Source organism: Natator depressus, chromosome 4 (assembly GCF_965152275.1).
Source record: "Natator depressus isolate rNatDep1 chromosome 4, rNatDep2.hap1, whole genome shotgun sequence".
NCBI classification, from domain to species: domain Eukaryota; kingdom Metazoa; phylum Chordata; order Testudines; family Cheloniidae; genus Natator; species Natator depressus.
This window is the reverse complement of record NC_134237.1, coordinates 38,500,838-38,526,461: the sequence shown is the minus strand read 5'-3', so window position 1 is coordinate 38,526,461 and position 25,624 is coordinate 38,500,838. Positions and strand designations below refer to the sequence as shown.

The window sequence follows — 25,624 nt, the reverse complement described above, 5'->3', positions numbered from 1 at the left end:
AAGATAGCAGCCATAAAAATATCATTAGTTACGTTGACATCCAAGTGAAAAAAAACATCTGATCAAGCTCTAGAGTTAGATATAAATATTTTTAAACTGCTTGCAATCTTAAGACTAAATTTTCAGAGGGTATGAAAGCAGACGTTGGCTCTGAATAGCAGAGTAACCGCCACTGAAACTGTTAAAATGAAGACAAAAATGGTAATCAGAAATAAATGATTGTGAAGCCCACAGCCTGCAGAGTATCAGAAAGTTGGGGTTCTCCATTGTGAAATTTTACAAAACATTGAAACTGATATGTCATAAAATGTTGGACAGTAAAGATTTAGTAATAGTACTTGAGCCAGGAGGGCTTTATATAATTTTCCAAGGACTGACTACCATAAATTCCAGACAACAGGTCCATGATGATTGAATGATTACATGTCTTAGTGTAACCAGTTGCAGGCCTAAGTGTCTTTTGGTATTAAAATCCCCAAATGCAAATAGAGTAAGAAAGCAATGTATTTACTTCCCTAAAATATATCAGCATTGTTCACAAATGTTAGAAAAAAAAATTATTTCCTCCTCCAATCTCTGCATATTCTTTCCCCAAGCTCAATTATTTGCAACCCCCCCCCCCCCATTTATAAACATCTACTCATCTCACCAGATCTTTGATTCAGACCAGACCTAACGGCATCCCATTAGCTTGCTATTACCCTGTAGCTTATACTTGCACTAAACAGAACACCCCTGCACAATACCTTCACCTGTTAGTTTTTAAATAGAACAGACTTGCTATTTACAAACCCCTAAAGCTTGCCTTTATTGAGGTGCTCAAGATTTCTCAGCCTGTGCTACATCTTAATACTGGTCACTGACAGCCCCTCTTAATAATCTTTACATTTGTACACCTATTTATCAAGTTATTTCTACATGAGAAGTAGGAAAAGTGCTTAGGCATTTTTCCTTTGATGTGTTCTTCCTTAGATACATCCCTGTACTGTAGTTCTAGTCCCCCCCCCCCCCCAAATGTTTTGCTGTAGGAGCTCAGCAAAAGCTGTCTCAGCCCCATTTCACTTCCACCACACTCCTTGCTTATGCTGCCTAGCTGTCTGGTTCCTGTCATAGGATGTGATACCTAGTCAAGCCAGTCATCTGTCCTGCATGTTCTAGTCCTACTCAAGAATTTGTCCCCATAGCACTTTCCAAATTTCTCCCAGAGCAGTTGCAGTTGGTACTTGACAGATCAAGTCCAAGGGCATCTTGCTTTCTCTCCTCTGCAGCAGCAACCCCTAGTGGAGGAAGATTTCCTGGTTTCTTTGGCCACGGCTACACTTGTGAGTTAGAGCGCATTACAGCAGCCCTTACCTCACAATGTGTCCACACTGGCAAGGCATGTATAGTGCCCTGACTCCATGGCTAGAGCGCTCCTGGTAATCCACCTCAGCGAGTGGAATAATGTTTGATGCACCCCCGCTGGAGCACCGCAGTGCCAGTGTGGACGTCCTGGCCTATTAATGTGCTCTGATCGGCCTCCAGAAGTGTCCCACAATGCCTGTTCTAGCCACTCTGGTCATCACTGAACTCTACTGCCCTGCCCTCAGGTGACCAACCATCAAACCCACCCCTTAAATTTTCTGGGTATTTTGAAAATCCCCTTCCTGTTTGTTACAGCTGCTTGTTCAGGTGTTTTTTCCCCACACATAGAAGCAGCTAAAAATGAGAACCCACCACCCCATGAATTGCTGCTTCTCTATAGATGGCTGCTGATCCAGCATCAGAGTTGAAGGAGCCAGTATTCTCAGTGACGATGTTTTCTCCTTATATTTGCTTTTTTTTTTTTGGCTAACAAATTGATGTTATGCTATCAGACAAAAAGTGATACTGACAGATGTTCAACTCCCTTTCAATACACAACAGAGGTAAAACTTAGAACAAGTGGAAGACAGGCATATCCCACAAAATTAGTATAAAATTCTCGTAATTATGCATTCACATGGTTCCAATTTACCCAGGACAGCGACATAACACTTTGGTAAACTCCGTGGCCTGTTATCACGTGGGTGTAATTACAGTTTGGAAGAAATACCCATGGGAAGTAGTAGTGCATGCACCTCCCTCAGCACCCCTCCCCCGAAAAGGACTAAGGAATGATTATTCAAAGTTTAATTATTGAAGATGAGGCATTCTACCCATTAACCATTTTAAATTTACCAATTTGGGTGTACAGTCCCAGCTCCAAGCTAGATAAACCATTTGTTTTAACACTATCATTTGTTCTGCTTAAGTACCATAGCTGTGCTTTAAGAACATTTATTCTCACATGGAAGAACAAATGCTTTTAAGGGATTTGCTTAGAATACCAATGTTAGAGAGCATTCTATTTGACCTAGCTCAGTTACATATTTTAAAAATAGTCTGATTGTGAAAAACTGAGTTCAAAACTCATAATTAGGAATCCAAACAAACTTAACTGCTCTTCTGCTAAATTTAAAATTAAAATAACAAATTAACAGTGACACCAATGTTTAAAGCTCTTTTCTTTACGAAGTATTCGTGCATTGCTCAAACACAAAGTGATGAGTAGTAACTGAAGGACCACTAGCATTTATATGGCAGATGTGCTACTTTATAGAGCATACTTCAATAGCCTTTGGCAAAACTTTAAAAAAGAAGTTAAATAACCAATAATTTGGTGTTTTCTGCTTTTCAAAAGGAACTACTGGAAAACATTTCAGTACAGTTGTATCTGTTCAACCAAGCTTTTCACTTATCTGTTGGGAAAATGCAGATATTCAAAAGAATGCCTTTTAGTAAAAAGCGCAAAAGACATATGAATTAAAGCTATAAACTGTTCTTGCAAAGCCCCCATCCAGTTATGGGAATTTAAAAAAGGAAAATAGCAGCTCATTAAAAATAAAGACTCGCCAAACAAAGCATGACAAAACCCTGTTTCCTGAATTATTTAGGTGAACCTTCTTGAAATCTAAAAGAGAAATCCTTGACTATTTAAGAGCTTAATATTAGTTATCCTTTGAAATGTTTCACATGTACGATAAGTTACAAGCAGCTAAGTATTCCCCTTCAGTTATTCAGTACCTACTAACTATGGGCCTGGAATGGCGCTCAACTATCGTTCAAGACTAGGGCTTTAATTACAATACTCTCACGGAAATCTGTTTAACCACCACACACCATATTCTTCATGACTTATGTCATTCTGTAAAGTTTCAAAATAACCTTGGCAGGCATTGGCACATTCAGTGTTCTGGAAGTATACTTTACCAATGAGCTGCATTAGGTCAAGTTTACGCTATAAACTTTTGCTGACATAGCTACATCAGTGCAGTGTGATCTGAACATAGTTGTGCTGGCATAAGTCCCCACCAGAGACAGCAGCAAAACTATGCTTTTGCCAGTATAAACTATACTGACATATCCATACTGGAACAGCAATCCTTGTGTAGACATGGCCCTACTTGGCAGTAATGCTAAAGAAAGAATGAATGAATGCAATGAGAATATACAAGAAGTTGTGTAATCAGTGTATTTTATTCAAATGGCCTAGTATTTTTGTGAATGTAATACTTTAAATATCTGTAGTGGTATGGTTCTCCCTCTGTAGTTACCAAGGAGCATTAATTTCTGAGACGAGAATTGTGGCTGTTCTGAGGAGTGGCAGTTTCATTTGTTCCTTCTAGTTTCACCACTTACAAATGCAGCACATGATCTCAAGTTATTTGTCCAATATTTGGATTATAAATAGTTAGTGGAATCAATTCAACAAGAATTTGGGGGTGTTATAAAATTAAGTCAGATTTTTAGAATTACTTTTTTGCAGGAGAAAGAAGTAAAACAGTGAAAGTTTTAATTTCTCCCTAAACCTAAGAAGTTAGGCATTCTATATATACATATTTAAATAGGTAGAAGGGAGATGAGGAAAGATTATGATTTTTGCAGCAGAAGCATGAGCTTTAGAAACTCTTTTTTGCTTTTGTCCTAGCAACCCACTTAGTTGCTTGATTGCCAGCCACACTGCTGCATTAAGTCAGCTGGCATGGAAGTCTAAAGGCAATGCACTGCAGCTTCCAAGAGGCTGTGTGTGGAACTATGAAGACAGTCTTCATGAACCAAATGGCATCTCAAGTTTTTAGGACCCATCCAAAAAATCCAATTTTCACTACCCACACACACACCAGATTTTAGCATTTATTGGACAGGTTTTTTAACACTTGCTCATGTTGCTGGCTGGCTGCAGCCTTTCTTGGGTTGGGTTATGATGTTGCACCACTTTCCAAAGCAAATAGTACAATTTTCACTGCTGGCTCTCCTTCCAACCAGCAATGAAAAGGGTTTTTTTTTTTTTAAATGGCCTTTGAGCAAACTTGTTTTACTTCAAGTTTCTACAAGTTTGGCTGTGTTGTTTACCCCACCTTCTTCAAAGTCGTCACAACTTAGGAATGTTTGTCCTGCAAAAAACAGAGTTTGAAGTAACTGAAAGTGCTTCCAACAACAAAGATTAAAAGAGTACCACTACATCCTATGGTTTACTTAAAGGCAGTTTTGAAGTTTACAATCAAATTAGATAAATACAGTTATCTTGCTGGACTGACTAGAAAGTTTGTTCATAGTACAACTTTCCTATCGGTAAGTAATTTTGCACTACGGATTTTGTTAAGTGTTGTGTTATGCCAGCCAGTTTCAAGTATTAAAAGTAGTCCTGAAGGAACAAAATTTAGGTACGTTTTCTAAAAGCCTCCCAAGTGTGAGGTCACCTTTATTAACCAGTCTGAAACACAATAACCTTTTTAATCACAGAAATGTTTATTTGGAACACATATAGGAAACATCCAATACGTCAAAACACATACAAAAAAAGCAGCATATTTAGGCTCCCACTGCAGGGACAGGAAATGGCTAAAATAAGCTAAAATGTGAACAGGACTATTCCTTTTAGTAGTAAAGACACTGTGAGCATTAATAGTCAAATGCACTCTTATCAAACGATTTGTATATAGACAGCCTGTACTTGACTATGGTACACATTCCAAACCACCACATTCTGGGACAGTTAAGTCTAACCCAGTTGTTTTAATACCAACTTCAACACAGGGCAAATCAGTTTCAGTCTTAATCCCAGGCCAAGCAGATTTTTTTTTTTTTTTTTTTTAAATAATTACAAGACTTCATCTGACTTCCGAGCCCAGATTTAAAGCAAAGCACTTACCTGGCAACAGATGGTTGCTCTGGGTCTCAAGTCTGCTAGGACCCTGGAAGAGAGCACAGAGACGGAAGGGAGTGAGGATTGCTGAGCTCTATCAGCCAGGCACGTGACTGCCGAGCTTGGACATGACACACGTGTTCCTTGCCCCAGTCAGATACTTTCACCAATTAGATAGTGAAAGCTTTGCCAAAAAGCAAGACGCTGCTCTTCCATGGCTAGGAAGGGAAGCTGCCACAGGAGGCAGGTCCCACGGATTCATGGACTGACGCGATCGGCGGCACCGAGACAACCCCACCCCACACGCACACCGGGGCCTGGGCCAGGCCCAGGGCCCGCGGTAGGTGCCAGCCGCCACAGGGACCCGACGCTCCTGCGGCTGGCGGCACGCGGGGGCGGCCGGTACCAGAGCAGCGGCGGCAGGGCCTGACTCGCTCCCGAACCGTCGGAGGAGACGAGAGTGGATAGTGCGGTGCGGGCTCCGGAGCTCAACATTTCCCTCCTCCCGGGCGTGACGGCTCCTACCTGCTGCATCCCGCTCCCATCGGCGGCGGCTCCGCGGCGGTCCGGTCCCCACCTGCAGGGACACAACGAGCCACGTTACCGGAAAGGCGGCGGCCGCCTCCGCCGTCGCCTCTGGCCACGCCACCAGCGCCCCCCTCCCCCGGCGCCATGGTCTCCTCTCCGCCTCCCGCGCCCCAGCCCGCGGTCGCGCCGCGCGCCCGGAGCGTGGGCCGGGGAGCACCCAGGCGCCGGCCAGAAAGGCAGGCCTCGGCCAGGCGGGACCGCGCGCCAAGCAGAGCGCCAGAAGAATTTAGCCCCGTAGCTGGGAGCGAGACGGGGCCCGTTCTCCGGCGTGGAGGGAACGTCGCTGTCGCTCCCGCTCCCGCCCCCACCGAGCGGCTACCGCTGCCCCTCCTCAGCTAGAGCAAGCGCGCCCGCCCGCCACGCGGCTCTCTCTCGCCAAGGCAGCAACCCCACCCCTTCCGGCAAGGCGTACTTCCGGCGTGTGTGAGGGGGGCGTGGCTGCGCCCTGGCCCCTCCCAGTGGGCTAGAGGCTGCCGCTGCTGGCGGGCGCCAGTTCCCCCTTCTTCTCCGCGCTGCGACTGCGCAGGTGCGAGCTGCCCTGTTCGGGGCCTACCTCGCGAGCGGCTGGAGGAGGGAGCGCGCGAGAAAGGACCCTGGTGGTTCCGTGTCAACCGCGCGGGGTCGCAACCGGGGAGGTTGCCGCGTGCTCTGTGCACACTTAGCTGAACGTTACTGATACACCGGCTGCACCCGAATTCCATCCTCTGTGTGTGTGCGCGCGCGCGCGTGTCTGTATGTTACCTGCATTGGTCTGGAGCAACTTCGGGGGGGAGGGATAGCTCAGTGGTTTGAGCTGTTGGCCTGCTAAACCCAGGGTTGTGAGTTCAATCCTTGAGAGGGCCATTTAGGGATGGGGGGCAAAAATTGGGGATTTGAGCAGGGCCCTGAGGTCCCTTCCAACTCTGATATTCTGTGAAAGCTTGGCTCTCCTGTGCGGCTGCCCTATGGTTCCTGGGGGACAACAGTCAGTTCAAGATACAGGAAGCCCCTAGGGTGCTTATGTATCCTCAGGAGTTGCACACGTTGTCCATAGGCTGAGTGTATTGCACAGACCTGGGGGCATTCCTCCATTGCCAACCCTCCAGAAACTCCCTGTGTGTCACCGTCCCATTACCTGTTTCAGGGCCCCCTTTAGTCATGCCATGGATTTTGTGTGTCCCCCATTGACCCCCTTTCCCTCATTTGTCCCTCCCTGTTTCCTTCCATAGCAGGGCCCCCCATTCTCCAGGGGTCCTGACTGCCCCATAATTCCCCTTCTCCCCATACCAGGGGAAATGTGTGCATTCTCATTCCGCTTTCTCCCCCATGCCTCCCCATTCCCCCATATCAGGGTTCCCCATTTTCCCATAGCAAGGGATTCTTTGTGCCTCCTATTCATGCATTACCCCAGTGCTTCTCTCCCATACCAAAGGCTCTTTGTGCACCCCCTTTCCACCCATTTCCTCTCCCTCCCATACCTGGGTCCCCCATTCTGCCCCCTGTCAGAGGTTCTGTGTGCCTCCCTTCTTCCCATACCAGGGGCTCTGTGTCTCCCTGTCTCCTCCCCTAAGCCAGGAGCTCTTGTGTATGTCCCTGTTTCGCTCTCCCCTTGCCTTCCCATTCTCCCTTCTTCCCATCAGATGTATTTTTAATTTCTCCTTTCTTTTCTTTCTCTTTCAGGATGTCAGTATCTTTAAAGTTTATTGGGATGATCAGCAAAACTGAGATTGGGGTGTTGTTATGATGGAATGTGTTAATGGCTGCCAACCAGTTATTTCATTTTTAGACAATTGCAGAAGTGGTTGAAGCTGGTAGCTCTGCAAACCAGGTACCACGAGATCCATGTGTCCTCCATTTCTTCCATTTGTTTTTTCTGATTTTCATCAAAATCAATAGAGTTCTGGCCACTGATGACTAGATCATTCTCTGACATTTTGAAATTGTTCAGATGTGGCATTCAAAAGTTATTGCATTTTATTACAGACAATAAAGAAATGCCGTTGGATTGCATGTTAGGCCTCAATTTGCTTGGTCAATAATGTGAAGAGGCAAAGGATTGTTGTGACAGAAAGTTGAAAATGTAAAAGAAGAGTAGGGGAATAAAAAATGATCAAAGAGTAAGTCTAACTCACTCGCTGAAAATTTTCTACCTTTGATCTCATTGAAATTCTGTGTTCATATTCAATTTAGAAAAAAGAAAAGGAGTACTAGTACTCCTTTTCTTTTTGCCACTAGTACTCCTTTTCTTTTTGCGAATACAGACTAACACGGCTGCTACTCTGAAACATATTCAATTTAGAAATATTCCTGAAAGTGTTGGTGGTACTTTACTAAGTACGAACAACAGTTTCTGGCCATTGGGTGGCTCTGTTGTCCTGTTGTTCAGATATTTAGATATTTAGCAAAAAAATGTTACTATATGAAAGTTTTTGGGTTCAAGAAGGTTCATCCACCATTGCTCAGAAGTATGTAAATATATAATCCAATGATGAATGGCATGTAATGTTACAATGTTCTTAATGGATATGCCAAACTACCGAATGCACGAGATCTTCAACCTGTTATACTAAAGTAACATGCTGAACAGTTTACATATACAATAGCTTCTACTGATGTGGCAGAACAGTTTAGTCAGATGATGCTTATATTATAACAATTCAGGTTTACATTAGCATTATGTGAAATATGGTATTTAAACTTTTGCAAGTCCATCATTTAAGGTATTTTATTTTCAGAGGTATCACTGTATAATACTGGTAGTCTGCCTATACTATTTCTATACTACAAACTTTGGTCGACGCAAGTTATGTTGGCATAAAGCTGCCACAGTTAGTATACCTCTTGTGCACGTCCATACTTGGCTCCTTGCGTCAGTGCTGCACATGCTCACCAGGTGCACAATGAATAGGTAACCCAGCATGCACCTACCACCGTCAAGTGCATTGTCTTTTGGGAAATGTTGGCAATGCATGGTGGGGCAGAAATGAGTTACACAGGGTGACTGGGCTCAAGGGGTTAACTTCCCAGCGTGACACAGTCTCCATCGCATAATGTCATTTATATTCCCTAATTTTCGTGCCTTTTTTCAAAATCCCACACGCCCATGCAGCATGGGTGGCATGTGAACCGCCCGCTGGGGGAGGCTAGCTCCCAGCCCTACCCCCTCCTCCCGAGCCAAGCCCTCCTCCACCGGAGCCCAGAGCCGCCCCCCCACCGCTATCACTGGCCCAGTCCTGCGGCTAGCTTCTTAGCCCCAAAGGAGTGCCGGGAGGGTGGGCAGCATGCGGCCCCAGCCTGCGGGGTGGGGGGATAGAAAGACGGGTGGCGGATGGCCCCAGACTCCCCAGCTCCGGAGTGCAGGCGGTGTGCAGCCCCAGTCTTGGAGCGTGGGAGGGCAGGCAGTGTGTGGCCCCAGTCCCAGAGCGTGGAAAGGTGGGCAGCGTGCAGAGCACTGAGAGGCTGGACTCAGAGCCGGGAGGACTGGAGCCGCAGCTACATGCTGGAAGCGTCACGGCGGGGGGCGGGGTCACGCCTGTCTGGGGAAGCAATGCCTCCCCCTGCCTATGTGACCCGCCACTCATGCCATGCAGCCTGACAGAAGCATGGAGTCTGCACAGCTCTGCACTGTTGTCATAAGCAATGCAAGCTCAGGACACAGTATCCTCTGGTATTTGAAGAGCTGAAAGATGAACTGGACCAGTGAGGAACATGATGATTTCTTGGAGGACAGATTGCAGTGTGACATAGCAAGAACCAGTTCAAGGTGGTTGTTGGCGTTCAAGGAGCAGCTGCAGATGATGGAGCACTGCTTCTGGGCCCAAGAAATGAGCCCTGATTGGTGTGATCTCATTGTAATGCAGGCGTGGAATGATGAGCAGTGGCTGCAGGGACACCAAAATGAGAGCTGCACTGAGAGCGGAGAAGTGAGTGGCAATTGCACTGTTAGAACTGCAACACTGGATTGCTACTGGATAGTGGGAAGTCATTTTGGTGTTGGGAAATCCATTGTGGGGGCTGTTGTCATGTAAGTGTTCAGGGCCATTGATCATCTCCTACTACGCAGGTCCGTAACTCTAGGCAATGTGCAGGACATAGAGCATGGATTTGCAGCAATGTGGTTCCTGAATTGCTGTGGTGCAATAGATGCACATCCCTATTTTGGCACCAGACCATCTTGCCAGAGTACATCAACAGAAAGGGCTACTTTTCTGTGGTTATGCAGGTGTTGGTGGATCACTGGGAACATTTCCCTGACATCTGTGTTGGCTGGTCAGGGAAGGTGCATGATGTTTGCATCTTTAAGAACACAGGACTGTTCAGAAAGCTACAAGCAGGGTGTTTCTTTCTCGACTGGTGGCTTATCATTGACAATGTTGAAATGCAGTAGTGATCCTGGGGGACTCAGCCAACCCTTTGCTCATGAAGTAATATATCAACCACCTTGATAGCACCAAGGAAAGATTCAGCTACAGGCTCAGCAGGTGCGGAAAGACAGTTGAATGCTCTTTTGGTGGATTGAAGGGACACGGGCATTGTTTACTCATAAAATCTCAGTGAAAAAACATCCCAATGGTTATAGCTGCCTGCTGTGTCCTGCATAATATCTGTGAAGCAAAGGGGAAAGAATTGCCACCAGGATGGAGGTGGAGGGCTGTAGCTGAGGCAACGCATGGGGGGGACATGTGGGGTCACATGCCCCCCAGATTTTCTGCTTGGCTTCTACTGAGCATGCTCACATTGACTGAGCATGCTCAGTCACCACCCCATTATTGGCAGGCATGAGTCCTCTCAGGCAGACACAAGGGCTATTAATAGAAATCAACCTGGAGCTATATGGTTCAGAGAGGCTTTGAAAGTGTACTTTAACAGTGAGCCACAGTAATGCATTGCAGTGTGCTCTATCTGGCCCTGGTGTTTTGGGGCCAGTTATGATTTGTGTGGTGCTTGGTGTATGTCTATTAATATAACACTGTCAATACATATATTAATTTTGTGGTGCTTGCTGTAGATTTATGATTATTACAGTGTTTGTTACTGCTCCTATGAGCTGTGTCACTCTGTACAGTAACAAGGGTGCTTTCAAAGCTGCAATGCACTCTGCAGCTTATGTTGTGAATAATAAACATGAATTATTTTCCAAAGAACAGAATTTAATTTAGTAACAAAACCAGTGCGAAGAAAAATCTGTGCACTTTAAAAACAAGTATGTTAAAAACTTAATGGAACAGAACTTAATAAGGGGAAAGAACATTCATGTGCATTTTACCTACACATACACTGACCTGTGAGAGCCACGGTTGATGTATGTGAAGCTGTGGGTGTCCTTAATTTCCTGAGTGTGGAGTGGTAGGGATAGGTATTTGGTCCCTGATGCCACGTGGAATGTTGAGGGAGGGTGTAGGGAGGTGCTGTAATGGAGTGCAAAGGGAGGCAAGCCCATGATTGTTGAATCTGCGATGTGGATGCTCAGAGGATCACTGTGTTTGTAATTTGAAAAACTGTAATCATTATAGCACATGTGTATTTCTTAATGCCTTTGGTGTGGATATAAGCCTTTATGTAACCATTTAGCTGGCTCATTCAATGCTGTACAATGAATATCAATGACTTTGTAGCTCTCTGGGACTTTCGGACTGGCATTTTTCACTCAGACATAATTCACTTCTCTAAGGTGAGTAGGGTTTGACTGCATTTTGAACGATTGCTGGATAATTATGTTTATTTTCTAATTTCTATCTTGCTGGGTCAGTGCTAGATTTCACCCATGCCCAGTAGTTAAATATATTTATCCCATGTGTTGCAATCATGCTCTCCTACCATTTCCCCCAACTTGCAAGTCCCCTGATTTCCTCTGTTCTTGACTAGGGACATCACACATTGCAGATGAAAAAGAAAGGGCCTGATTTTGAACTTTGTTTATACAAATGTAAACCAGGAGTAATTCAATTAAATCAATGGAGTTACACCAGAGGAAAAGTGGTGTGCAGTCAGAACCAGGTCCTAAAAGAAGTCACAGCAATAGAATTTTAATTATCAGAGTGCATGATGGCCTCCATATTTGTATGCCAGAGTCAATAGGTATGATTTCCTCCATTCAATCATGAGGTTGCTCCAATCATACTGATCATTTTGTTTCAATGTGGAGTTCATCAGTCTCCTGAAATTTCTTCCCCATTACATGAATGGAAAGTCCAGATTTTTTTTTTTTTGGTAGGTTCCTTGAACCCATCCAAGAGACAGCTTGTTAGTAACATCAGGGTGCACTGACAAAGGATTTAGAGGGGAAAAAAACCCTCAGGTGATTATGCTGTTTCTCAAATCTGACTGGACCAACTAAACCAAAGGCATTTATAACTGAACTCCTGTTTACTGTAACCAGAGCTCTTGCTTGGTCATCAGATAGATTTGGATATGGATTGTTAACATTGGTTATGAATTGGCTTCTCCTTTTTTCTATTAAAACACTTTTCTTTTTAGTTTAAAACTTATGTTACCTGGGCAAGCTAAATCAAGTGTAGCATCGGAGAATGAAGATAGCTAATAAAATCAGGTTAGACAAGGGACCATTAGTATGCATATTCTGCTGTGTTGTTCCTGTCTCATTGATCTTGTCTGGGATTTACTATGCTCTCTGAAAGTGAAAGTTGGATGATGGCATTGGGGGTGTAAAGGCCACATCTCTGGCCCAGATAAAGCCCATTTTCACCACTCCGATGACACAAAGGTTTTGTCTAGATTAGGACTTGGAAGGGGTTAGCTAATGCTAATGTTTGAGCAGCTGAGTGTAGATAAGGCAGTGTGCTGTTAACATGTGTTAAATTGATCCTATTTAAACCTAGGTATTTGTCATAGCCCATAATAAGCTCAGACCAATCAAGTGAGCAGCTCAGGAGCTAGGAGAGTGATAATGGAGTTCATGACAGGTTTCAGAGTAGCAGCCGTGTTAGTCTGTATTCGCAAAAAGAAAAGGAGTACTTGTGGCACCTTAGAGACTAACAAATTTATTTGAGCATAAGCTTTCGTGAGCTACCGCTCACTTCATCGGATGCATTCAGTGGAAAATACAGGGGGGAGATTTATATACACAGAGAACATGAAATAATGGGCGTTACCAAACACACTGTAAGGAGAAAAAAGGAGTACTTGTGGCACCTTAGAGACTAACCAATTTATTTGAGCATAAGCTTTCGTGAGCTACGGATGGATGAACTGTAAGGAGACTGATCACTTAAGGTGAGCTGTTACCAGCAGGAGAGCCGGGGGGACCTTTGTAGTGATAGTCAAGGTGGGCCATTTCCAGCAGTTGACAAGAACGTCTGAGGAACAGTGTGGGGTGGGGGGAATAAACATGGGGAAAGGGTGAAAGGGAATGAATGTACACTGGGCTACATTCTGCTCTCAATTACAGAATAAACCCAGAATAATTCCATTGGGTTTGATTAATCCACTGGGGCACAGAGTGGTACATTTTGGAGCTACTGAACCTGTAGAAGGCAGCAGCATTTGAGGGGGGGATTCACCTCAGGGAGGCAGGGAGTGGTGCTCTTACCACCCTCTTCTGAGTTCTGCCAGCGGAGGGCAGCTTTAAAATTCTGCAATAACTTCCTGGCTAAAGCTGCCCGGAAGAGGAATCAGCATTTCCTCTGGATGCCCCTTCTGGCAGGACATAGCAGACAGGTGGAGCTTCTGCATCCTAGATGCAGATTGTCTCTACCAGGGTGTACCTGGAAGAAGCCAGTGGAACCAACACAGCAAATCTGGGCCAATTAACTTTAGTGGTGTTACTCTGAATTTACACCTACATAAAGGAGAAGAGAACTTAATATGTTCTAATATGTCTTAATATGTTCTAGTGAAACAATTTGTTTTCTCCAATTAATTTAGAATTTGCAAGTGTTGCTGATAGTGGAGCTCTTAGAGAAGGGCAGGGAGCGATGGCTACAGAGGGAAACTCCATTTTTTATTGTCAGTACTTTTTTTTTGCTCTCATTTTGCTTTTGGAAAATTAGAGTATAGTGGAAAAGCCTGGAAAAATGAATTCAGAGCAAAATCAATCATGTGAAGTGGATTTCATTTTAAAGGGCCAGCATTTATCTTGTTGCATTATAATATGACGTCTACTGGCCATTTATTTTAGAAAAGTAACATTGCTTCCAGTACAGAAGGAAATGGGCACATTGGAGATCTGGCCACCTGCTACCTACCTGTAAACTAAACCTGAACGGTTCTGACCTTGCACCATTTGTGTTCCAGACTTTCGTTCTACTGTATGTCATGTGAATAAACTGGTTATTCCTTCCTATGCTTTTTATCTGATGTCTACACATTTGAAATCTCAATGTTTTCCTTCCAGTCAGGGTCTCACAACTAAGATGTGCATACTGTGGTTACAGCTAAAATGTTATACAAGAAAGGAATGGTTTTTAAAATTTCTGGACTGCTATAGTTAACAGGACAGCTGAAGAAAGGAGTTATGATGGAAGACTCACTAGAAAGCATTAGATTTTTACAGGCAGCTCTGTCCTGTGATTATGCAGTCTGATCTCCTGTATAATTCAGGCCATAGAATTTCATCTAGTAATTTCTTGTGTCAAGTCTAATAAGTTGGGGTTGAGGTAGGCTATATCTTTTAAAAAGAGAGCCAAAAGGTTTCAAGTGACGGAGAATCTGCCACATCCTTGAGCTGTTCCAATTGAAATTATCCTCACTGCTAAAACCGCATGCCTTATTTGCAATTTGAATTTGTCAAGTGGAGCAGAAAGGAATAAAGAAAGAGAAAAGGACAGAGGGAGAAGGAAAGGAGAGGGCCAATGGAAAAAGAAAAAGAAAGCAACAGAAAACTGAAAGGAGGCAAGAAAAAGATAAAAGCAAAGTAAATTGAGGAAATGTGATAGATAGAAAACTTAGACAGAAGGCCTGATTTTCCATGGTGTTGTAATCCATTTTCTCTTTCTTTCTTTCTTTGACTGTGATTCCTTAAAAGAAATTTTTTTTTCTTCCTTTGTTTTCCTGAAGGGAAAACTAGACACTTCTTTGCCTTTTTTCCAGACAGAAGAGGCATCTTCTTACCCAGCTGTAGCCGGAACCTGAGCAGCGCGGAGCCACAGTTCTCATCGATGGAAGTGGTAGTTGACGGTGCTTGGCACACTCAGATTCAATCCTTTTATGTTGGATCTGCCCTATATACCCCCTCCATTTCTCTTTAGAAAAAAGTTCTTGCGTTTCTCATTCTGTTTTCTCTACCTCTTGGCTGCCCTCATTTGTTTTCTTTCTCCTCTTGTGAGTCTTCCTTTCTGATCCTGCTAATTTTACCCCCATCATTCAGGTGGAGCACGGAGCATTAAGAAAGGTGTTTGATGCATTAGAATTGAATGGCAATTTTGGCATTGGCAAAACATTGGCAAAATTGAAAGATCTGTCAAATGGCAGCATTAGCTGAGTTGGTGACTTGAGTCTAAGAATGTAGTATGGCCGGATGCTGCTTGTAAGCAAAATGCTCTGATTGTGCTAACTCAGTACATTTGTGTTGTTACTTTACTGTTTTTTTAATTATCCAATTAAAGTAATTGTAGTTAATTTAAAAGAAACCCAAACATTTTATAGTGTACGGATTACATCACTTCCCCATAATGAGCAGAATGTATCATGTTGATATTTTCTGTGTTGCCCCAAGACAACACTATAAGCTTTTATTTGGCCAGGTACCATCACATCTAGAGTGCTTTTCTGACCTCAAGTAGTTGATAGTACAGAATTTTTCTTTGGTAATATTAATTTTATAGTAATTTTTATGGATTTTTCTAATGCTCCCTGCTGTCTACGAAGGCTGTTGGAATGTCTCAACTTAAGAACAGTGTTCCTCCAAACCTCACCTAAGGGCAAATACTTTTTAATACTTTTAATAGAGCTCTCTTGTCTGTGTATATAAAGATCTGAAAATGTTACTGAAGTACACTTGCAGCTTCTGGCACAAGCTGTATAAAAAGTAATCAACAAGCCTAGGCAGTAAAAAAGCAGCTTCACCGAGCAGTAATATCCACATACCGACAGAGTAAGCAATATTTTTCGTTTGGAAAATCTTTCATGAAACTACTCTGCTTCTGGACTGTGTTGTATCTCAAAGTCAAGGTACAATAGCTGCCAAAAAAACTGGAAGGGGAGAACTTTTATGAACATAAAATCACTACTACATGGCAGTACATTTTCTTATCAGAGTTTATTGTTGCACATCAGATATCATGCCACTAGCAGAATAATATTGTTTTTTTAATTTTAAAAAACGTTGAGAAAAATGTTTCCAGAAATTTTCATTCAATGTGAATGACAAGAATATTACATCTATAAACACTGAAATATCTATTTAATTTCTTCCTGAGGAAGTTTCACATTTTTAAGCAAAAGAAAAGGGTATTCTGTACAAGGTAGCCTGCAAATCAGTTAAACTCACTCTTTTCTCAAATGTGGAGCTGGGAAAATACTGTAGCACTTTCATAAATGTTTATTGAAACAGTCAGATGAATTGACATCACCTATATTTATGCCCCTTTATGTTCACTTTCTGCAAACAATCCTGCATTGTATTTTACTGCCACAGATGTTTGTGGAAAGCAAATTTCAAAGTCAAATGCATGAGTATTTGCAGAAAACAAGTTAAACTCCACACAGACAAGTTTTTGTGAAGGAATTCCTTGCACACTCATCTAAGCAGGGAACAGGAAAACATACCACATGCCTTATCTGATCAATCACAACTAATTAGCTCAACCTATCAAATATTTGCAATACATGTTTTACAATCAATCTGTAAATTTTAAAAAACCCATTAAAGTTGGTAGGATATTTATGAAAATGAATTTGAAGACACTGCAGTCTGCTTGTAGATGAGCTTAAAATAAGCTAAACTTGGTCAAATAAATATTTTTTTATGAATTACTTGCTCAGCTTTACTCATGTGTATCCCATTATTTTCAGATTCCAGCTATTGTAGATAAAGTCTGGAGTCTGCATGCTTTGCTGAGACTCCTTGTTCATAACTAACCTGGCTGGTCCTGAATAAATGTTATTTTTACTTTTTTTTTTACAGGCTTTTGCTGAATATTTTAAAACATATTTTAACATAATATTTCAAACAAAAACTATGGGTAGGTGCATTTATTCCCTTTTAAGGCTCATACAAAAAATTTCAGCCCCAAATATATTTGCAAATCAGAGCAGTAAATACCTTTGTAAACTCAAAGAACACTATCAATTTGCCTTTATTATCCATTGTTTTTAAGTGTCTCAATAATATTAACTTGCACGAGAAGTTAATGCTATCTGGAGATGCTGATGCTAAAGAGCTTGATCCTACAGACTTCTCTCAGGCATTGTCAAAATAGGAGTTTTGAACAATAAGGATTTCAGGATCAGGCCCTGTGCAATGCACAATTCTGAGGAAAAAAGGCCAAATACTTTTGTTTATAGTATTTACTCAGTCAGAACTCCCACTGAAATCAATGTGGAGATCCTGTGCTCTGTGCCTGACAGTCCCCACACTCCCTGATAATATGGATGAAATGGAGCTATGCTACCAGCTATTTGCCTGGCCATGGCTGCCAAAGGGTCCCCATTTAAGAGAGGCATTCCTTCCCACATCCCATCAGGAGGCTCTGCAGAATAGGGTCTACAGCTCTAGAATATATTACCTTATCTGTATAAAATACCTGGGACTAGAAGAAAGGTAATCTGCATATCCCAGTCCACACCCAAGCCCCATCCAACCTGGGGCTGCCACACATCCTCATGCTGGCCACTTCTTACCCTCTTCCCTCCACCCCCTCCCAGATCTAGACCAGGCAGAGAGCCCTTTGTGGTGTCCTAGAAAGAAAAGTCTGTGCTATTAATGTGTGTGAGCTCCATCCCTATAGCACAGAGGAGGGTTGACATCTGTGCAAAGAGGTTCCCTGCCCTCCATGCATAGCAATCTTGGGGGCATGATCTGGTCCCAAAATGCTTATGTAATTGCTGCTTTAAAGAGAGCAGAGTAATTGTAGCACCAGAGCACAAAACACAAGTTTTGTGCAGTTCCTAAAAATAGTATTTTCTTTTTAATGTTTTGGTGATGGTGTATCCGTTGTACACTAAGGATGAAAGGACTCTATTGAAGTCAGTGGGGCTACTAGAGCATCACCGTAGGTGTCTTCCCCCATGATTCACATTAACATCTTAGTTGTTACAAATCCATATAGACATTTTCAGGTCACATCAACTGTTTACACATGCAAAGGATTTTTCTTTTGTAGTTATTCAGAGTCCAGGGGGTATCTTTTACTAGATTAAAAGAATTTTAAGACAAGTCAAATTTTGGACCTAATGCACATGACAGTAAATGAAATAAGATTTTTTTCACTCTTTCTATAAATAATTATGATGTTCAACTTATAGAATGTCTACTCTACTAGATCCTTGTTGTTAATCATGCACGCTCCTTTATGCAATAATGTGCTGAGTAACGTATATATACACAGCAAATTTACCTTGATATTTTTCTTTACAGGCCTATCAAAATCATGTATTACAAAAACAAAGTCCACGAGTAAAAAAAAGTTACGTTAGAATTACAATATCTGTTTTCTATTTAGTGAACAATAAACTGGTTTCCATCCCATTATCGTAAAAATTAAATTGTGCAGTTTATGACAAACAAGTACACAGAAAAGCTTTCCACCATTTGATGTACTTTTTAACTGCTCATTTTAAAGCAAATATTGGGAATGCAGTTACAGAACCAAGCATCTTATGTGGAACAATAGTATATAGAGGGAGCATGTCCATTTTTTGACTTTGGATATTTATTCATTAGCTGTCAATGCATTTTTAAAACACACTGAGACATATTTCAGTGGAGTAACATGAGAGCTAAATTTGGCTCATATTTTTAATGATCCCTTTCCTAATTTTTTGAAGTATTAATAATTACACCCTAGTCTCACTGTTTAACTGAGAGTACTCACACTGTGAAAACTTAAACATATACTTAAGTGTTTGCAGTACTGGAGCCTAATTCTATATCATGACTGCACACTGTATTAATTTTTATTTAACTTATTTATTTAATTACAAAACTTTTAAAAAATATATCTCCCTTGGGAAAGCAAGTGCATTTTTGCAACTTGAATGTGTTAAATTGGAAGGCATTGAGAGATGCCACGTCTTTTCAGTCAGTATAAGGAGAGTTTTGGAAAACACACATCAAATAAATACATAAAATTCAACATACCAAAAACCAGGACAAGATAAATTGTTAATTAAGGCAATCTTAATATAGGTCTGTTTCTGTTCTTACACCAGTTTTTCAGATATAAGTCTACTGATTTCACTGGAGTTACTCCTCATTTACAGAACTGTGAGATCAGAATCTAGGCCCCATAACTTGCAGCTCACAGCAGCTAGGTGTGAAAGATCTACTCTGGTCATTTGTTCATTGCATTGCTATGGTTTGGTTCAGAGTCATAAGTTTAACACTCAGATTATTACAATGTACATTTCTTTTTTAACGTTGTGCTTCATATATCTAATTAGATTTTTTCTTTAACATAGAGTAGTCTCTATTCAGAATACTCTATATTCCTTTGTGTTGCTGTTTCAGTGGACTGTGTATGGAGGTGCAGTATTTAAAAGCATAGATTCTAAACTTGAAGGGATCCACAGCACACTGTGGTTTCCTCCTCACAGAGCAGGGCCATTTTTCTTACATTATTTCTTGCTACAGTGTTTTACCTGTGGCTTCAAGATTTGGCTCACAAAACATATTCTGTCCTGTTGTTTACACCTAAACAACATGTGTTTGTACTCCTCAACTGTGGTCATTTATTTTAAGTTCAAAATTTGGTAAGCAGATTCCAAAGACAGGAGTACATTTGGCCATTGTGTGTTATACAGGGTTTTCTTTGTTTTGTATAAGACATGTCATAATAATCAAAAAGTATGAAAAACCATGAGCAGGCAAACAATGGGCTACAAAACTTACATGAGACACAACACTCCTAAGTTTGAATATAAAAGTGTAAATATTTACTATGAAATTGGACAATTGTGTAGCTTTGCTTTTAAAGCTTATACCAGTTGCTATTGACTTCCACATGTGCGCACAGTAGTTTACAACAATTCCACAGGCCCAGGAATGGTGAAGAGAAAGCCTGCAGGCCTCCAGAGTTCTAAGAGACACACACATTTTCACAATCCACATGCCAGCATATGGAAAGAACTTCATTCTTTAATTCTCTTTTGAAGAGGTATATTTTACACCTGCCTCCTGGTAGCTATTGAAGGCTTTAGGTAAGATGACTCAAGTGTGGAAGAGAGATTTCAAGAAGCTTTCTCTCAATGCTATCTCACTTTCTGTAGTTCCTGTCTCAGCCATGATGGCAGGGGTTGTCCCAATTTGTGCAGGAGTTTTGACAGTTCCACATTGTGATCTCTGTAGTAGCTTGACAGAAAAGCCCTGCACTGATGGATAAAAAAGTAGACATTTTTATTTAGTAAAATATTGTACTGTAGATGCTATGGATTTTGAGTTTTGCAGTTTGTTTTACCTGTATCTAAACTATGCAATGTTTTCTTCTGTGCTGTATACTTTCTCCTATACTATGTATTATGGCACACAGCATCTATACTCTATTTAGCAGCTGAGCTGCAGAGGATAATTTTAGTAGATATACAGTAAATTTCCAAAATGTTCATCAAAACCAAAGAAACTGATCAGAGTCTGATCTCAGATACATCTGTATAGATCCAGAGTAACTCTGGAGTCAATAAGCTACTCTGAGTTTACATCAGTGTAACTGAGGGCAGACTATAACTCCATAGTATTTCAGGGTTTGTCATTCAGGTATTTACATTTTTTAGAGCTGTTCAGGATGGACAAACATAATACAAATAATACCCCACAGAGGCTGATTCTCCTCTCACAAGAGTTACTCCTGATTTACACCAGCATGAGAATAAAATCAGGCCTACAGTACAATAAGTAAGTACAATAGTACTTACTACTGACCAAGTCTTGAGCTCTTCACTCAGGTTTCATTCAGACTAAGTTAAGTGGGAGTTCAGTATGAGAAGGCCAGAGTAAAAACAGAGATTCCAAATGCTTGCTGAGAATTCTTCCCCTCCTCTGTGCAGAAGTGGGAGTGTGGACCTCAGCTATCAGGCCTGTGAAAGTAACTTTATCTGAACATTTCTGAAGAAACATTTTCAAAACTGATAGATACCAAAATTAATTGGTCTTAAAAATGAACTGCCATGAGAACATGTGTAACTGTTAATAGCCTGACAAGTCAAGAATGAAACAGACTGGAAGAACAGAGGACAGGCCCACATTTACACATCTGACCATGACTGCAACAAACCATGAGTTTTGAGCTTGTTGCTGGTGTGGGTTGCTTAGCTGAGGGGCTGAGATTTTAACTATGTTGCAGCTTTTTGAGAGCTACTAGGTTTTTCAATATGAAGAAAATGTTTAAAAAACAATTTCAGGGTAAGTTAATTTGGAGACATCCTGGCCTTTATGCTCACCCTGTATACAAAAGGTTGAAAAACGATCATGTGGTTCATAGTATCAGAAAGGCCTCAGCTGTAGGGAGAGTTAATACAAATAAACCACAGGTTGTTAATTTTATCCTTCTTGTTCTTGTTATAATTTTGTCAATGGAGTGTCCCACGTGTGTGAGTGAGGCACTCCTTAAAGCCATTCAAATGCTGTATTGCCTCAGAAAACAATGGTTTACCTCTGAATCCATAGGAGGGTATTTTCTGCCTTTGCTCTTTCCAAGACACTTGGTTTTTCCTTCTTCCAGGAGTTGACACCAGAAACCTTTATGTGAATCGAACCTGAAATGAATATTTTGTACAACTTTCAATTCAGCAAACAAATCAAATATGTTCCGTCTAAGATTTTTTTTTTTATCACTTCAGCAACTTAATATTTTGGGTCCACTTTTCCCTTGTTATTCAGGAAGGAGGAAAGAATAAAAAAATAACAGGATAGCTAGCTATTCCTCCCCCTTTGGAGGAAAGAATAAAAAATAACAGGATAGCTAGCTATCCCTATAGATTTCTAGGACACACATAACTGAACACAGATCCCATTGAATCTAGGCACATATAGACCCTATTTAATTTTATTGATAGTTTATATTGCAGAGGATTATACTGTACAGGATTGGCGCCCCATTTCACTGGGGGCTCTACAAACCACATAAGAAGGCACAATCCTTGTCTTGAAGAGCTCACAATCTAAATAGACAAGGCAGACACAGGGTGAGAAAAAGGGATACAACATACAAGCTAAGGGTCAACTTCTGCAACCATTACTCATTTTGAATAGTACCTTATTTGTCCATTAGTTCCATGGAAATCTATGTGACTACTTACATAATAAGGTACTCTTCACTGTGAGTAAGGATGGCAGAGTCAGGCCCAAAGTGAGAATGTCACAGCAGTTCCAAAGTTTGTTTTCTTTGACTATATTATGGTAAACAGAAGTGGGGTAAAAGGGAGGACAGGATGGCGTAAGTTAATAGGAGCAAGGCAGCAGAAAAAGGAAAGGATGGGCGAGACTGTGCATGGACTAGGGAAAAGGGAGATAGGAAGAAGAAAGGAGTGAGGAGGGAGAAAAGGCTGTTGAGGAGCATGGAGGACAGAAAGAATGAAGCTGGCAGTAATGCAGTTGTGTGAGAAAAATGGAGTAAACAACCAAACAGCAGAGAGGATGAATGGCCATTGTTTAACCTGAAGAAAACAGAATCTGATAATGACAAACAATTGGGTTCAGGGGGGTGTGATGATTACTGTTGCGGCGAAGAGGTTCTCCTCCTGAGGCCTGGATCTCCCTTGGGAGCCCTGCTCTTCCTCCCCCAGCCCACAAATGGGGACTTAGAGCCTGGAGCCCAAGAGATGGTTTTTCCCCCTGCTCAGACCTGCAGGTGGGGGACTCTAGCTGGGCTTCTCCCTTACCTACTGGCACCTCAGAGAGATGAACAAAGTCTCTCTATGGTTCTCACTCTTCCCCCCCCCCCCCCCCCCCGCCACAGTATATTTTCTCAGGCTTTTGAAATTACACCGTCAGTCTAGCAATGGATTAAAGGTGTGATGATGTACCTCACAAGTGGTATTCCACAATGACATTATCAGGGGCTTTATCTGTACAGTAATGTTAACATTAAAGGGCCTTATTTTTAATTCACAAGGTATATGGACCTTATCTTGCTTCCATCAATGTCAGTGTCAAAACTCCCATTGGGAGCAGAACGGGTTTCTTAGACTCCTCTCTCCTCTTTACCAGCATCATGAGTGATTCACAGCATAGATACGCACATCTTAAGAGCTCTTTGCATCACCATTATATGCACATGCTTATTTTGACATGACTTCTCTATGCAGCCAGCCGGTATATTCACCAAACCAGAACAATATATACATGTTTGTGTACAGACATGAACTACGTTTGACCTAGAGATCTGGATAGGTGCTTTCTGTCTTTTATAGATCAAATCAAACAATACTAATAAATAATGTCAATGGAGCTGTATCTGGACAAGTTGAACTGATCATGTATTTTAGAGCACATTTCAAGGGCCATATTATGCCTTCAATCCATTTATTGGATGTCAATGGGAGTTGTACATGACTGATCAAGGGCACAGCTTTGGCAGTAGCATGGACACAGGTAACACCTGTTTTGATTGCATAAGAAACTATATGCAATAAGTATTGACAAAGATTCATGGGAGTCAAATTTCCAGAAGTGAGCAATTATTGTGGATCCCATGTACATCATGACACAAAGTGCCTTTAAATTATCCAAGATATGTGGATTATTGAAGTATTATTCATTTTATGAAATCTTTTTTGTTAAATTTCCATTTGATCATGCAGAAACCAGAGTATATCTGCACAGTTAAAAATCTGCACGGTTAAAACTACAGTCTGCCACAAAAAAACCCTCATTTCAAGACTTAGGGACAAATCTTTGGGTCAGTTTATGTATCTGTAAGGGGTACAGTTGCCTTCAATTGCTGCATAAAATGGCTGTGCACCACCTTGACTGTTCCTGGAGATGGTCAGTTCAGTGCATATGGATGGAAGGAACCCACAATCCACTATCATGGGATGTGGAGCTGCCTGGGGTGGGGAAATCGTAAGTTGGGTCTACCCTAAAGAACAGAGACATTTGTAATTTAATCTGTGGAACAGCATTTGTAGAAGTATCAATGGTGGAGTATGTTCAACCAGAGTTAATTAAAAGCTGTTTTGTGAAAAAAGACAATTCATCCACAGGAACATCCTCTCAAGTGACAACAGAGTGACAGTATAAATTCATGACAAATCATAGTATAAAAGTGATAGCATTAAACAAAGCCCACAGGTCATAACAAGACTGATATGCTCAAGACATTTAATTGCTTGATAGAAATACCAATATTGCCAGCCAGCTTGTTTTAAGGATACATTCATCAACCTCAAACTACGGCTAGAAAATATCTGCTAGCGTGATCTAATGGGTGGAGCAGGAGACTGGCAACCGGCACTCCTGGGTTCTTCTTCTGGCTTTGTCACTGACTGTGTGCCATTAGGCAAGTGTTTGTTTTTAATACAGATTTTTATACAATGTCCATTACGACAGAGTCTACAATTACTAGTCTACCATTCAATTCTCAGTGCTTCCATCTAACCCTCTGTAAACTGGGCACCATAATATTTACCAACCTCAAATGGATTTGTGAAGATTAATTAAAGAATGTAAAATGCTTGAGTTCATTGGATAAAGAACCTATATTTTTATTTCACATTACACTGCTGCAATTTTGCAGGTACAAGTAGATGGGAATTTTCTACCATATTTATCAATTACCAAATGACATACAGGGCCAAATTAATTACTGGTATAACTAAACTGATTTCAATAGAGCTATACCAGGATGAACTGGGGTCAAAGTAATGGAAAAAGTTGTCTGAATCTACGTTATGCTAAATGAACATTATCTGTGTTCAAGGGTAGACAAGAAGGAAAAGCCTGCTGCAGAATTAGATGCAGAATAATAATTCACAGCATCCAGGTCAAGACCTTTGGTGTACAAAGAAACGGAGCTTTCAATAGAGTTACTTCCAGGGATGAATTGGGTCCATTATGTCTTTACAATACACTTGACTTTATCTCATGAAAGATAAAATCTGTTTTGCTACATACTCCACAAAAAGGAATAGAGCACAACTGTCTGAAAGCATTAAATAGAGAAATGTCTAGGAAAGGAAAGGAATTTTTTTCTGAGAGCTTCTTATAAAAACAGACAATGGGCTCACATTCAAAAGAGCAGCCTAAGGTTCTCAATCTTATTTTAAGGGCAAGTAAATCTAAATGTTTGAATCCAAAGGATTTGTGTACATTATACAGAGAGTGGATTTTACATTCCTGACACTGATATTGTTGAGTCTCCTGCAATTGAATGTAAAGGAAAACCAGCCTTCTGTCCATTCTGTTTACGCATGGTGAATCTTTTGCTGCCGAGGAAAAAGATGCAAAGGCATCTCTCTCTTTTATCCATCCAAAATCCAAACACAATTTTCACAAGCCAATACTTGTTTTATCTGTCAGGTGTCCATCTCTGTAATATTTAAACACCATATTTAATGCCTGGCTCAATGCAGAATTCACAGAAAATATAATCCTTCTGAGTTGCATTCTTTCCACATGTTGTTAACGATTACTTGGACAGCAGTTTGAAAGCGTGCAAGAAAGAAAAAATTACTTTTCATGTCTAATCAGCACATAAGCAAGTCCAGATTTTTCCACGGAAATTAAAGAGGGTAAAGACA

The 25,624-nt window shown here is 41.4% G+C and overlaps 1 protein-coding gene, 2 long non-coding RNA genes and 1 other non-coding gene across 6 annotated transcripts in view; 1 reads left to right on the top strand and 3 right to left on the bottom strand.

Moving 5' to 3' along the window:
* Window positions 1-3,035: 3,035 nt before the first annotated feature.
* LOC141986360 (uncharacterized) lies at window positions 3,036-5,885 on the bottom strand. Its single transcript, XR_012639255.1, has 3 exons — window positions 5,732-5,885; window positions 5,213-5,255; window positions 3,036-4,454 (listed from the first exon to the last, which is right to left on the bottom strand). It is a non-coding gene; the product is annotated as an uncharacterized LOC141986360 (long non-coding RNA).
* Window positions 5,342-5,472, bottom strand: LOC141987026 (small nucleolar RNA SNORA24). The gene has a single exon (XR_012639422.1). It is a non-coding gene; the product is annotated as a small nucleolar RNA SNORA24 (small nucleolar RNA).
* A 422-nt stretch (window positions 5,886-6,307) lies between the features above and the next one.
* Window positions 6,308-16,634, top strand: LOC141986362 (uncharacterized). Of its 2 annotated transcripts, none has more exons than XR_012639257.1 (3): window positions 6,308-6,526; window positions 7,454-7,601; window positions 14,822-16,634. It is a non-coding gene; the product is annotated as an uncharacterized LOC141986362 (long non-coding RNA). The 2 variants fall into 2 exon arrangements; XR_012639258.1 differs by lacking the exon at window positions 14,822-16,634 and adding an exon at window positions 13,911-13,929.
* Window positions 16,000-25,624, bottom strand: part of LOC141986359 (bifunctional heparan sulfate N-deacetylase/N-sulfotransferase 3) — a 110,416-nt gene continuing 100,791 nt past the window's right edge. Inside the window, exons 13-14 of one of the 2 annotated variants that reach the window (XM_074950790.1) lie at window positions 21,538-21,640; window positions 16,000-20,260 (exon numbers count right to left, since the gene is read on the bottom strand). In XM_074950790.1, the coding sequence (XP_074806891.1) occupies window positions 20,141-20,260; window positions 21,538-21,640 (223 nt within the window). In that variant the 3' untranslated portion in view covers window positions 16,000-20,140. The remainder of the gene's footprint in view (window positions 20,261-21,537; window positions 21,641-25,624) is intronic. The other variant, XM_074950789.1, reaches the window with a different exon arrangement.